Source organism: Liolophura sinensis, chromosome 6 (assembly GCF_032854445.1).
Source record: "Liolophura sinensis isolate JHLJ2023 chromosome 6, CUHK_Ljap_v2, whole genome shotgun sequence".
NCBI lineage: Eukaryota > Metazoa > Mollusca > Polyplacophora > Chitonida > Chitonidae > Liolophura > Liolophura sinensis.
In genome coordinates this window covers 57,983,194-57,998,912 of record NC_088300.1, presented here as the reverse complement: position 1 = coordinate 57,998,912, position 15,719 = coordinate 57,983,194, and the positions used below count along the sequence as shown (strand labels likewise).

At 39.8% G+C, this 15,719-nt stretch overlaps 1 protein-coding gene across 1 annotated transcript; it reads right to left on the bottom strand.

Annotated features, from left to right (window-relative positions):
• Positions 1–7,247: 7,247 nt before the first annotated feature.
• On the bottom strand, positions 7,248–9,198 carry LOC135467387 (octopamine receptor 1-like). Its single transcript, XM_064745161.1, has one exon. The coding sequence runs from the start codon at positions 8,996–8,998 to the stop codon at positions 7,355–7,357; it is 1,644 nt and encodes a 547-aa protein (XP_064601231.1). The 5' UTR covers positions 8,999–9,198; the 3' UTR covers positions 7,248–7,354.
• Positions 9,199–15,719: the final 6,521 nt, after the last annotated feature.

Below are 15,719 nucleotides of genomic sequence, written 5' to 3'. Positions count from 1 at the left end.
TATTCAGCATCCACAACAGGTGACAGACACTGGACTGGAAGTAAAACACTGAGAGGAGATTCAGCCTCCACAACAGGTGACAGCCACTGGACTGGTTGTGAAACACTGAGAGAATATTCAGCATCCACAACAGGTGACAGACACTGGACTGGTCGTGAAACACTGAGAGAATATTCAGCATCCTCAACAGGTGACAGACACTGGACTGGTTGTGAAACACTGAGAGGAAATTCAGCATCCTCAACAGGTGACAGCCACTGGACTGGTTGTGTAACACTGAGAGGAGATTCATCATCCACAACAGGTGACAGCCACTAGACTGGTTGTGAAACACTGAGAGGAGATTCAGCCTCCACAACAGGTGACAGCCACTGGACTGGTTGTGAAACACTGAGAGAATATTCAGCATCCACAACAGGTGACAGACACTGGACTGGTCGTGAAACACTGAGAGGATATTCAGCACCCTCAACAGGTGAAATCTGTGGGACTGGTAGTGAAAGACTGGGGTAATATTGAACATCTTCTACGATTGAGCTGATCGTGAAACACTGAGAGAATATACAGAACTCTCATTAAGTGAAGACAACTAGGCTCACAGTGGAGCACAGAGAGAATACCTCAGCGTCATCATAAGGTGAACTCTGGACTGATAGTGAATCGATTGTCCTAAAATCAGTGTAGTAGTGTACAGCACCGAACGAGTGTGTGCGTTTCTATTTTATAAACTCAGTCACACAAATTTGTGCGTGCCATTCATTCGTTTGGAATATACTACTCAATATGTTCTTTCCAGAATATACCCCTCAATGCTAGATCTTTTATGTACTCTAATCGCTTCCAGATTTATTATTAATACACTCCTTTAAATGTACAAAACACACAAAATTCATAGCATCTTGACATTGAATAGAATCACCACTAAACCGTAAAGTTTAATCCTGGGTGACATGAAAATAGCGTCCTTTTTTTTTTCCGTTGCTCTTGTTGTTGTTGTTCTCAGCCTGTTGTGTTGATATGTTATATGAATTATTACTCCTGGCTCTATATAGACGATCAGAGATGATATAGGAGATGATCAGAGTAGTAAAATATATATACCATGACATTGTAGCGTATGGTCAGGGGCCATCAATAAGGCATCTACAGCCAATAATTGGCTGGTGAAGACGCCGGGTTTATATCTCCTTCAAGACCGTGGTCTTAATAATCAGGTAGGTTGGTTTATCGGCAACCAAGGTTATCAACCGCTCAATCCAATCGACATTACATCGGTCAATCCATCAATCGAAGCAATCGACATAGCCTTACCGGAGGGTAAATAATCCCTTTTTATCGGTCATGAAGAGAAAAGGTTATGTGTCGTGTTGTGCAGCAGTGAAGAGCAGTGCCACGAAAAGCGCACACTTGTCTGCCGATATAATATGGAGGGGCCGGGCAGTGTTAACTCGATTAATGTTTTTTTCCCACTAAGTCTGCTAAAGAATCGCATCGATCTGCCAATCAGCGGGTCATTCAGCCAGGCTCAAGCCAACGGACAGGTTCAAATGGCCAGCGTGCAAAGCCACGCCAAATTACAAGCAATTCATATCCCACGTTGCAAAGCATGTAGTCTGGTAAATAGCGTGTGGGATCTGACGCCGAAGAAACATGATTTCAGTTAAATTTTGTTAGCGGAATGAAAGTAAATTTGCAGTCGCCATGTATAGATTGGATTACCCTTTTTTGACGCATTAGGCTTAGAACTGCAGGAACTGAGTGGTTTGCCAAAGACAGCTTCTCGGTATTTGATTGTCTTCCTGCCGACTGCGACTAGACGAAAATGAACTTTCGGTACCGGTGGGTGAATTATTTAGCTTTACAATCTGCACTAGTCTCTTGCCGAATTGTCCGCATTTTGTACCTTGACACTTTGTGAACGAGATTGTGGGTGGTTCCCAGTCTCCCAACAAAATGAACAAAGCACCGTATAGACACCCGAATATCTCTTGGTTGCCTCTTGACCGGTGAGAATGTCTTAAATTCTACCACCTGTAGACTGACAACTGATAACATCCAGGCAAAGGGTAATAAATCAGCTTAGTGTCAGTCCAGCACGTTAACCTGCGCAAGAGTTTCACGGTTCAGCGCCATTGTCAGCTCCATGGAGGATATGGCGGCGGGAAGACTATTTACAATAGGCTATTCTGATATGTTCATTAGAGGAGTCTAATATTGATTTTAATTTCATTCGTCACTTTCCAAGAGTGTATTTAGGGGAAGCAGATTTCTTTGATTATGATTTTGCGTTTTTCACAAAAATTAGAATATAACCTCTTTAAAGTTTTTCTTAGATGCTCCCCTGTTACATTTCAGATGTAACAAAAAGTGTGTCCCTGTAATTCTAGCAATATTCACAAAATTAGCAGAACATCACCGCTTTGCCACTGCACTGATCTGGTATAGACATCCGACAGTGGACGTTGTATAACTTCGTTTCACATACACATGCCCTGCAACTTGATGTGTTTCTAATAAACACTAACTTTTATTGGACGCACCAAATCAACATTTACATTAAAGGCTTGGGTGGAAATCTGGTAGAACTTACAGCAATAATATTGAAAGTATTGAAAAATACGCATTACATATTCCGTGATATTCTGACAGGCCACAGGGAGTGCGGCAAAGCAAGAGAGGCGAACAGGCTGACTTGTCTCCCTCGCTGACACCATACACCTGTACTGGTTACTTGGATTGGCAGCTGATAGCTCAGAGGTTTCGGCATCCTTGGCGCGAACAGCAGCGAGCGGAATCATTCAGCGGTGAGCCGTCACATGGGACTAATCAGCGCCCTCTGTTACCGCAGGCCAGTTTCATGGTGCACATATTGAACAGTTTTCAGTGTACATACCTTTCACTCCAGCTGGACTTGAGCGGTCATTGCAAAGATATACAGCACGCAGGTGAAAGTCACATCTGAGATAAGCTTATCTGCTTCCGGATATAGTCAGAAAAAATATAAAAAGAACGCAAAACTCCCCATTTCGTCAATATTGCAATTATTCGTACGTCTGATAGCAAAACTTTTAATATGAGTTTTCAGTATTAGCGCGGAACAGTATCTTAGCATAAGGATGTGTGCTTCATTTTAACTGTGGCCACATTTGAAGGTGACCTTGTCTATTTGCTTTAACAATGTCAGGAGAAATTCTTAGAACTAGCTCGAGGGAATATATGGTATCAACAGTGTAATATTTCCGTAAGCGAACGCGATAAGCAGACGCCTGATTATCACCGCTCCGTGGCGCTTTGGTACCACAGCCAAAGCGCCTATACAACTGTAGCAAGTCTTGGGTTGTAGATCATGGGAACCTGTCATTCTAGGAGATAATAAATTGTGACCAATACAGTTTAAAAGAATTATTATTGATGTCCCCGCAGGCGTGTAATATAACTGATTCGCGTATATATTTGTTTCTTCTCAAAGTTTGACCGAAACAAAACCTAAATGTGGAACCTCACACAGAATTAACGTGACCCAAGCGTTCCAAAACGTTACATGCCCCAATCGTCTGTGAGTAATATTTATGGTAAAAATTGTCGATCGTCGGTCCATTGAAGCCGCCTCAAAATGATAACGGCATTCTTTGAAACTATTTTCGATGTTCGAGTTGGGTATGTAATAAATTCACCAAAGAAATCTAACAAAATCCGATTATAGCTTTAGATTCCTTAAATACATGCCTTTATACTGAAAACGTAACAAAATGAGTATTTCTACAACCAGCACAGAATTCCAACCTTCTTGTATGATCAATAATGAACAAGTCATGAGTCTTGGGAAATTTTCCAGGTTGCCTCCCAGTCAGAAATGTTAAAGCAGGTGCAAAAATCCCTGTCATTATTTGTCCCTTAACAAAAGAAACAAGGGCGTTTGAAATCTGCAGGTCGTCTAACACCTTAGCTTTCCTGTCGCCATTTCTCTTTAATAATTGTCCAGTCAGTCCAATCACTCATGCAAGGTTTTTCATTAGAATTATTCGGGTGTAGTTCTTTTAATAACATTGCGAAGTAATGATATAATTTCATCACACTATGTGTCCATGGGCGATTTTATAATGACGGTTATTGGCACCTGGCTAGGACGGAAAATAAAGAATCAACACACTTTATATGTTCGCCTGCCGTCCGAATCAAGTCTTTTGGCTTAAAATTTAATATTTGTGATTTATGAGATAAATAGTTTGTCTTAATTCTTGACCCCAGATAAGAAATTAACGAAAAACGATCGATAATCGAGACTATATACATAAGCAGATGCAAATGATTATTCGGGTTTCAAATATTGAATGGTTCGGAACAAACATATGATGACCTGTGTGACTGAGTTAAATGTTTGCGTTCAACAACCAGAAATTTCATTTATTTCGGATATAAAAGCTTGAATATGAGTTTAATGTATACGCAGATCCCGACATAAGTGTATAACACTGACTGTGTTGTTGTAAATACTCAACGTTTAAAGCCAGATTTATCGATGTTAGTATTAAATGAGAAAGGGGTGGGGGTGGGGGGGGGATAAAACTTTCTGTATTCAATATCCACGTGGATGTAGACTCTCTTGTTCTGATTTACTCGTAAAGGTGATAAAAAAATTGTTGCCACATCAATGCCACAATAAAAATATTACAGTTTTGAAGATATTGCGATTCAAGACAAGCTATAACATGTGTCAATAATAAATATGAAAACACTGACGTAAATTCATAGCAACACTTTTAAACCCAGATAACATTATAGTTTGACAGTGTGAGCTACTAAAACCCTTCCTTTTTTACCCATTATCTTAAAGGGGTCCAACACTTTTGTGGTGAAACGTGTACATAGCCTGAGTGAGCAATGTAAGTTGTTGACAAAATTTGGTCTTGGTATATTTGGTCCACAGAAAGAAACTTCTTGAGAGCACGGTGCGCTAAAGATGCCATTTGCACAATCTAAAGAAGTGGGTGATGGTTAGCAATGGCGTTTTCGGCCTCAATCGAGCGATGCACACCAGCCAGGGCTTGAAGTTGTTTACTCTCTATTCATGATATAATTGGGAAATATAAATGCATAAAACAGGTGAGATATGTAAAGAAAAAACGGTGTCAGTATAGAGAGGGTATGGCACACATGACGGGCGAAAGATCTTGGCGGTCTTGATACATTATGTAGGTACAATTATTTCCGAGAGTGACTAAAATCTACGATATCGAGCTAGAAAGTTAGCAATTGCTTGGAATACTTCAGTATGACGTTTAAAGCACAATCTTAACAACCAGTTACATGTTATCCCTGGGAAATCCAGAATGACGTTTCGATTTGAAAATTACAAGGCCCGTTTCCAAACAATCGTATACACGCCATCTTCATCAATGCCAGGAAACGAGAAAAATATGATTTGTTATACAGAAAAGACAATTGGTCATCAGTTTTGTGGTGTCAGGAAGCATCTGTCGTTATTTCAAGCACGGAATCCAAAACTTTCCAGATAGAAATCGGAGATCAGTATGGAGTGTCAGCGAGGCTTTATAACGGAATATTAATATTGTAGGATTGCATGTAAATGTTTTGTGTTTACAACAAATTTATTGATTAAATTAAATTAAGCAGCAGTAGAATAGTGTTAATGTATGCATATGGAGAGACAATATAGGACATTCAGCTTAAAATAAAATTGAAGCCAAAATCAATATCCAGGCCAAATACAAAGCACATGTATCTGAATATTCTTTTAATCGCACCTGTTAATATAAGCGCCATGTATGTGTAACACTGAAATGACTACATTGTTCGTATATAGCCCAAGGTTAAAAATACTACAACCCCTCGTAAGAAAAAAATCGCTTTCCGAAGGGACTAAGAGACCGCCAGTGCTTTGGATCAAACCAGGTTAAAAATAGGTCAAATTTCACGAATTTATAATTAGAATTTGCTTTTCATCTTTGAGGGGTGATATAAGAAGGTGTTTATTTTGTAGTAAAATAAAAGGTGTAAGAAAAAAGCAAATGTTCAGAAAGACTTACTTTGATCTGTCATTTGTTTTGTATCTATAATAGTATATACAAATACATACATATATTTCACAAAAGGTTCGTTCTGCACACTAATACATCCACTGAGATTATATTATAATTTATGTCGGAATGATGCCAGAAGCCAATACAAAACGTAAACTTTTCATATATCAAAAAAGACAATGCAAAGTATTCTGGACATTAATAATAATCCTTGAGTCATAAAAAAGGTTGACTGGTACTCTAACGTTGAGTTACATAACTATCATTTGTGTTATATTTCTGGCCTTAAAAGCACGGTGGCGCCAAATTCACCTGCGTACGTATGAACTGAAGTTCAAGATTTGGTGATCAGCCAGACAATGTTGCCAAGAATGTAGGTACTTTTTAAGAGACAGACAATTTTTTACATCTAATACATGTGCATTACCTGAAATTCTAAGTTCAGAGGAGTTGGGGCGGCAGCCAATTTTTTTTCCCTAAGTTTTTATTTATACAGACCTACCTGTAGAAATCTATCTACGTCTTGGAGAGCAACTAGTACTGACGCAATGGGACAAAAAAGCTAAAACCCCTAAGTATGGGTATAGCAGTCCGCACAAGGTTCACACGCGAATCCTTGGAAATAATCTTCTTTGATTAGCGTCCGTTGGGAGCATGAAGAACTTTGAACTGTAAAGAAAGTCACATCTATTAAAGGAAGGAAAATCATAGTGACAACTCAAACTGTCTATAGCAGGTGAGTTATAGACGACCAAGAGTGAGTTCAAGAGAACAGCCGTAAAAACAACGGATGTGTATTAGACGCAAGTTATTTCATTCAAATTTAAATTATTTTGGAGTTTCTAGTGTACAAAATGGTTGTACGAAGGAAGTTCGTTTATCTCGGTAGAAACCTGTCGGGAATTTCATATTTTGAATGTGAGGTGATTGCTGTTCCCTAAATTCTAAGGTAGGTTTGTTAGCAAGGCTTTGTAAAGTGAAAATTTTCTTTTTCTGTTGTCTTTTTTTCCCTGTTTTATTTTACAGCTTTCTTTTCCTAATGCCACATGTTTTTTATGAAAATATGATGTCATTTCGATAGGTTAATATAGCTCTCGGTAAGAGGCGGAGCTAAACCTCAATGAAACCTTAATAAAACAAAAGCATAATTAAAACAGTCACAAAAGTTTTAATTTGATTGTACTTTTAAACAAACATTAATGGAGGTTAAAATGTCTTACCCTTCTCTTAACAAACCTCTGTTATAGATAGAAGGATACATTTGAAAGACATAAATAACAGAATAGTTGATCCAAGCTGAACAAACCACAGCATCATGATTCCGACACACTTTCACTGTCTTTGATTTGAAACTGTTGTTGTTGTTGCTGCTGTACCCCTTGTCCGTAAGTTTGATATCTGTCTTTAAGCTCGGGTCTCGCTTTGTAGCACCAGAGGAGACGTTTGAACGCCTGACGAAAATCCCGAGAAAACAATGCATATACACAAGGATTAATGGCTGAATTACAATACCCCAGCCAAAACAAAATGGAAAACAGTAAAGGAGCTATACACGTCTCACAAAACGCCCCTATTAGGTAGACTGAGAAAAACGGTAACCAGCATAAAATGAAAGCACCGACTATAATTGCCAATGTTTTGGCGGCCTTAGTTTCCCTTTTAAATTTTCTGGCGTGCTTCGAGTTTTTCTTCGCTGTTCCTTTAAATGTAAAATGTGATCGCCTGCAACTGTCACTGGAATCCCCATCGTCCTGTACTCGCAAACGGTCGCGTTTCCCGTTGTCGTGATTCGGCCAATTTTCTCGCGGCAGTCTAAGCTTGTTTGTCTTTTCTAGACTACTTTTGCTGGAGTAAGATGAATCACGCGCGTTACACATCTCCATACCACCGCCATTGCCTGAGTTTCTAGACGAAACTGATCGTTTTTTTCTTTTCCCTTTCGTCTGATGTAATAAGACATCCCTCTCCGTTTTTTTCCTCGATGATTGCTTTTGTTCCTCTCGGGAGTTCTGATAATGGTGTCCGTTGTGTTTTTTGCCGTTTTTATTTGAAAACTTTACAGAGCATTCATATCTCTCACTCTGACGTGATGTGGCCCCCCTGTGGACTCGTAGTGTCACCGACCCGTCTTCATGGGCCACGGAATCGTCCAGCTTCTTGGTTGTTAACACACCTTTACGTAAAGAAGCAGCCGTCCTGACGGCAGCTAGGTAGATTCTCAGGTAAAAAAACACCATGACCAGCATAGGTATGTAAAATGATCCCATTGCCGAATATATCCGATATCCCCTTTCGCTAACAAGCTGACACAAAGGTAGGACTTCCGGGACACAATCTGGTATTTGATGATTTGTGGAAACCGGTAAATACGTACTATCCTCGGTCAAATTCCAGTCGCTAAAAGATAACAACTCTAACAGGAAGGAATCAGATATATTGTTGAACTTAAAATCACTTACATTTTGGCCAGGGTCGTTCCATCCTATTAGTGGCGGTAAGCAGATCACAAACGCCAAGACCCAGACGGAGGCGATTAGAATGCGCGCTCGTTTGGGACACATGAGGTTGGGGTATTTGATCGGTTCTGTAATCGCCAGGTACCGATCTAGGCTGATAGCGCACAAGTTGAGTATAGATGCCGTACTTAACCATACATCCACGGCAAGCCATATCGTACACATGAACGTCCCGAATATCCAGTAATCCAAAACCTCGTAGGCAATGGAGAAAGGTAAAATAACAATTCCTAGCAGAAGATCGGCCACTGCCAACGACACTATAAACATATTAGTCACCGTCCGTAACTTTCGAGAGGTGAACACAGCTGCAATGACGAGACTGTTACCGAATACTACACTCACATTGATAACCCCGAGGACAATTGTAGTGATGATGAACTCAGGTTCGTTGATGTTACTTTCATCCGTCAGGTTACAGGCGACTCTACCCCCCTCCATCGGGCTCGACCACTGAACTCATAACTGCACAACACTAGAACAACTCCTAACCGCACCACCTAGCCTAAATACAACAATTTATACCAACGCTCCTGGATGACCGGAGAGCAAGAGCTAAGTCGAACTAAGTTTGTGTTGCCCATCTCAGGCTAGCCGAGTGTCCCTGCATTCTGCCCTTACAGACTTGGTGAGGACGGGGCGTTGAGACGTGTGGAGCAGGGCCGGCAATGTACGGAGACTGACTGGTCGCCGTGGACGCGTTGGATCGATCGAGAAAAGCACATCCGTGCCAGCCTCCATCCCATAAGAGCATATAAAATATGCTTAAACGTGCCTGGCCGATGACTGGCTTGGGCTATTGTCGATATTTATCCACACAGCTACCAAGTTTTAGGAAGATTGTTAAACAAGATCATAGTGATGGAAAGGGAGATGCTGGCAATCAGATACGCCAAAACATGCACGCTAGAGCTTCGCATAACTTTGACCGGAAATGTTAGCTTATTGGTTTCCTGACCAAGCACGCCTTGAATAAGAGATGAGGCTTGAACTGGTAGGCGGCAAGGGACCGGGATCGAGAGTTATCCACGAACATTGTATATCTCTTTCAAAGTGGACGCCCTCTTTAGGATTGTTGATGTTTGCTGCGGTGATTGTTGAAGGAGTAGAATGAGATGCAGGAGAGACCATCTGCGAGGGACAGCCCACCACATGCCAGAACGCGCCATTCAGGAAATGGCTGTTTACCATAAACCTTCCCTTGCATTACATCTCCCGTTTCTGCCAAAAATACCACACTCCTTCTTAAATATGAAACAAAGAGAAATCTTAAATGAAACTGTTTCCTCTTTCCTTCACAAATGTTGTTTTATCCCGATTACCTCACATCTGGAGTAAAACAAAAACAAAGTTTTCTTTTTTCTAAGTCTTGCATATGTGTTGACGTAAATATTATGTTATAATAAATATACCAGCTGACAGACAAAAAAAACAAAATGCTTTATTATCCCGTACTTAAGTGTATGCGATAAGCAACAAATCTAAGCGTTAAAACAGGCATTTGTATGCCAACTGCTAACCAAAATTGACGTTGCAGGTCAATAATGGCACACAAACCAACTAAGAAATTGTACAAAAATACGAAATTAAGACAGATTCATACCATGAACAGTTTTCAAAATAGAGACGCATGTAATGTTCTGGGCAAAGTGAAGTTAGAATCGTGGTGTACCGTGCTAGTTGTCGAATTTTTCAAAATATGTAACTGTCCATGTATCCAACGTGGCGATCTAATTCAACGGGATGAATATACGTACCCTGGTTGCAGGGAAGTGCCCCAGTGTTCTGGACACTGTTCATATTTACTTGACAGTATTGACTATATATGTACAGATGACATTCCCAGAATCACAGCTAGATGCTTCACTTTGTTCCATGTATATTTTTGACGAATTAATGCCTTAGAGCTTTGATTGTGCAATAAGACACAATTATGCGGTTTCTTGTGTATATGCAAATTTATGACAACATATGTGTATTGTAATGTTTTGCTGATGTCATCACCCCAGCCGGCCCGTCCATCACCAAGGCGAATGTTATAAAATGAATGAATAAATGCTTGAGGTTTAACTTTGTTTCTTAGCAATTTTTCAGTCAAATGACGACGAGGAGTCAATAGGTTTGTATATATGTATACTGTGTCTTCTTGGGGCAAGGCGAGCCCATGCCGCCAACTGAAGTAACATCCCGAAGACACCAGACATGACACCCACTCTGTCACATTATACTGACAAAGGGCCATCCAGTCCTGTTTCCCGGCTTGCTGTAACCCCTCAGTGCTGAGCGCCAAGCGAGGCAGCAACAAGTATTATTTTTAGCTTTTGGTATGACCCGACCCAGATATGATCTCCCGACATCGAGGCCGACGCTCTACCATTAGGCCACCAAAGCGGTCCGAATGTTATGGACGGCAAAGTACATCTTTCGTACCACCGCGAAAGTGGGAAAAATGCAGAAGTTTGGAATCCCGTCAGTTACGTTCAGTTCAGGAGATTTGATTTATATTGAATTTAATGGCACAGAATTACAGTGTGTCAACTTAGCGCAGTTAACCAGATTGATTAGGCTATGACATATTGTGTCTTCTTGCCGAATTAAGACATAATGAGACATATATATATATATATATATAGTTTTGTGTCAGTATAATTATTATAGTAAACTGATGTTTCCTCGTATTTTACAACGGAAGGCCTGGCAAAGAATATTTCCTTTTAGTATTATTAGAAGTAACAGAAGTGAAAGAGGTTGAAAATCCCAGCTTTCCCGTTCAGTATCGGGCTGTACACCGGTTGTGTTGTGCCACTGGTGTATATTTGAGATCATCGGTGGACTGACATAGTGTCCATAGATGGTGGAAAATTTAAAGTATCATAATCAGGAAGACTGAAAGTGATATTACATTCTGAAGGAGCATTCAGGGGAACTGAAAATGACATTACATTCTGAAGGAGCATTCTGGAGAACTGAAAATGACATTACCTTCTTAAGGAGCATTGCAGCTGACAGTCTAGCTCAGTGTAGAAGGTTCAAACAACGTGTTGTGGTAAAACTGTGTATATGTTTATGTATATATATATATATGTATATATATATATATATATATATATATATATATATATATATATATATATATATATATATATTACTATATTACTATTATTTATTACTATATGTATCCCGTTATTGTACGAAGAGGTAGTCAATGAAATTGTATTTATATTATTTTTCAGCACATTCATAAGCTGAACCATTAAGAGAAAGTTTGTTTGATCAGTTGTTGAAATTCCACCTCATTAATTATAATCGGATTAAAGTCAACTTACACTAAGCTCAAATTTGAATGCTGTTTATATTTAGTGCCTTAGAGCTTTGAGGCGATAGTATTTAACCAATGAATTTCACACCGATTCGCATAGATATGTTGTAGACAAAGCAGCACATGGACGGTAACCCTTAATAAAAATGATTTACTTGACGTACATATACACACAAAAGCTGTGACAAATGTGAAGTCAGTAAGAACTTACAACATGATGAATAAATGTCATTTGTAAAAAAGGAAAATGTTGCTATTTCTACTTCTTCTTCCCTCATGTATAGCTAATATTGTCTTCCATCATGAGCCTATACCAGCTGTATTCCCTATGTGTCCGACTTTATCTTTGTTATATTATGTAGACCAACTATTTGCTCCTCAAATATTGACCATGTTTTAATTGGAATCGGATTACATTGATTTCTCACCATTCAAATACCAGACGAGCAATTATATTGATGGTTCAAACCTCAGTATTTTCTATACGATTGTCAAAGATGCACAACCAACCGGAGTTTGCGAGAACGTACAAAAAAAGAATCGTGATATGAGTATTTTTATGAATAGTTGTTAGAAATAATGATACCAAGGGGTTATTGTATGATGGTAGTTGATATGTCAGGCCGATACTAACATCACCATCTATTTATCGTCATTGTCTCCGGATGGAGATGACGTAAAGCTGTTGACACTGCGTGACTCAATTTAACGCAAGGATCCTAACCAACCAGTCATGTCCACTAAGTTCTTCTATTGATGCTGAAAAGTTTCTAAGAAAGGCAGACGACAGTCGCCGATTATTTACGCAGCCCAAACCTAAAGACATGCTCCAAGACTGAGAAATTTCAGTCATGCTTTGGCACGCACTTCGAGTCTCCCAAAGTCTGCATAACGTTTTACAAAATGACGCAGAGGTATAGCCTGCTAAGGTGAACAGTTTCTAGTCAGCCGTCACGAAACAGGAAACAAGTTCGATTTATGTTCCATGAATATATTGTTGATAGAAGCTTTGCAAACAATCGATCCGACAGCTGCCTAGAGCCGTCCTAGTCTTAGGTTTGTCTACGAAGCCTACAGCTAGTTTTAGCAATGTCAAAAAATATCATCAGGACTGTACTGAGTAACTTTACACCTGCGCATCCAAACAGAAATCCTCAAGGAAATGCCGTGCAACATGTCAGACCTTCAGAGTATTACCACTTATATTAGCACATCAGCAATATATTTGAGGAAGTAACACATAACTGATTTAAGTCAATAATCCCTTCAAAAATCCAGTAAAACCCTCAAACACGAGGTCTACTTGTACTTCCCACCGGCAATTCCTTAGATTTCCATCTGCTCACATGTACAAGATTCCAATAATGATAAACGCTGCAAACAATACAATTCTATTTTAGATAACGCAGTTTGTTGAAATGTTGTATTACAATCACCATCTAATTGCGAAGAATCCTAAATTTACCATACATATATATTTACATTCAGTTACAGCTGATGAAATTTACAACATGATGCAGTGTCAAATGAACACGCTTGTGTGTGTGTTTTATTGCAATGTCACTTTTTTGACAGGATTCAGACCTGTAGGCTACGGAACAATCAAGCTTTCGTTTTTCATCTGAATGAATTACGGTGTTTTTCATTTGCTTTGTATGTGGTGTGAATTCTAGCGGATGAAGTGTCTCACTGTAGCAGTAAATTTCAAACGAGATGTGATTATGTTTACCCGATCAAAAGCTGATATATTAAACTCGATACTGTGACGAAGGCAAGACGATTTACGGCTACATCATTTCAATGGAAAGGTGAATGATGTGTATACCGTCCCAGGAGCGAAGGCCAGTCACCGTGTAGTCGCTATAGTGTAATCCACGTCACGATGCGTGCTTTCACGGCCAAACACTCTCGCCACTAACACATCTAACAATCAGTCCGTTCTGACATGGCTTCCCACGATACCGTGATAGGGAAAATTAAGCCCGGCTGGTAATATAATGGTACCTTTTGCACGCCGAAGCGAGCAGTTCAGTATTGACGCTATAGTTGCTGTTTTCGAATGGAGCGGAGTTTCTGGTTTTTATGTCCATTGCCCTCGGTGTATTCGACGCCTGATATTGGTAAATCGATGATCCGATCATACTGGACATCGACTATTTAGGACAGACCTGTCAGTACTGCAATACAATTCGACATTAAATCATTGTGGTAAAAAACCATACCTGTGAGAGAAAATTTAGGATGAACATTTATCAACTCATCACTGGAAGTTCAAACCACTCATGATGCAATAATGAATTGCTTTACTCGTAGAAACAATAGAGTGCTTTTAAAGGAAAGCGTGCATATGATACAACTCCGTTATTAAGCTGTTGTAATGGAATTGTTACATGACTATCATTATAAGCACAAAATTCCAAGATGTATGGACGAGCTGAACAACGCATAGCCTGATTTTAAAAAAGTTTTTCAGCTTTCAGGAAATCTTAAAGGTTAGGATGCAACTTTTAAAAAGTTTGCAAGTTGGACAATCTTAAGCAAAGGGCAATGCATCTGTTTGCTTTTCTGTTTTATCCATTGTGTCACAAATGCCCGTCTCAGCATCAGGAAGATGTTTATATGACCTGTATAAGATAATCAAACCTTTACTAATATTGCTCTTCTTTTCCCGTCAGCCCCTGAAGGGAAGATTGTTTCACTTACACATTTCACACACGGAATGTGTACATCTCTACTTGTGTTTCCTCAAGAGGTTGCTATAATTTGCTGGCGTTAAACATAGAATAACGTATTGCATGCGAGATAATTTTGGCACGATTTTCTTACCGGATGACAGACATTTTTGTTTATTTAACCCTCGGGTGAACAATTCACCTTTGATATTCATGGCAACAGTTGTAAACACTAAACAGGTTAGCGGAGTGTTCAGACCATATGTCTGGGGCCTGAGGTAGACACTATCCCAAGGGATTGATACTGTACTATTGCCTTTCACACCGTGATATCTACAAGACGTCGGCGGTCTCGAATCGAACTGCTCAAGTTACTACTTCACGATTAGCTTCCACGTTTATTTATGAAAGCGGACTATTGTGCTTGGCAGCATGAAGGAACCTCTCTGTTTTCATCAGTTAGTCTTATCACGGTGGTGTCCTTAGAAGTGCATATCACGTTAAAGATCGTACGCTTACAATCAAGTCCAATATTCCAGCCTGTAAATATATGTATTCTGTTACAAGTGCGTATTTATACATTTCATATCAACGCTTTGATGTTTTCTTCTCCGTCCTATTAGTGTATCTAATAAAGTATATGCTTGATATAAAGGTCTCAGGTAAGAAAACACATCGATGATTCAAGGGGGTTTAATGAAACCAACTATTTTCATCCGACAGACATGGGGGCAGGAATCTTCATACACCACTGATAACAACGTGTGGAGTGCAGGGCTATCTGTTTGCAACCAGTACCGATAATAACCAATATCCATGACGAAGGTGATCTCTACCAAAGCAGCTGCTAATCGGCTTATTCATTTTAATAGGACTCGGGCCGTTATATCAGGAGTGGGGTCATAACCAGACCATAACTACCTTTCTCACCGTGCCTTATTGCCTTGATTACTCGCGAATGACAGCAATCAAACCCCCGTTAGCGCGGTCTTTCCGTCATAAGCTAAGGTTTGATTGAATCCACTTGACAGGAACACACCGCCAATGGCAGCCATATGCTTCGGCGCGGGCATTTCCAAACAGTCAACTATGACCATGTGTGTTTATTCTCCACGTGCACTTGTCCTTAACCCTAGCCGAGATGCTCTCCGCGCGGACTTAAACGAAGACA

Coding starts and splice junctions, on each gene's coding strand:
- LOC135467387 (XM_064745161.1), bottom strand. CDS start 8,998: ATGGAGGGGGGTAGAGTCGCCTGTAACCTGACGGATGAAAGTAACATC.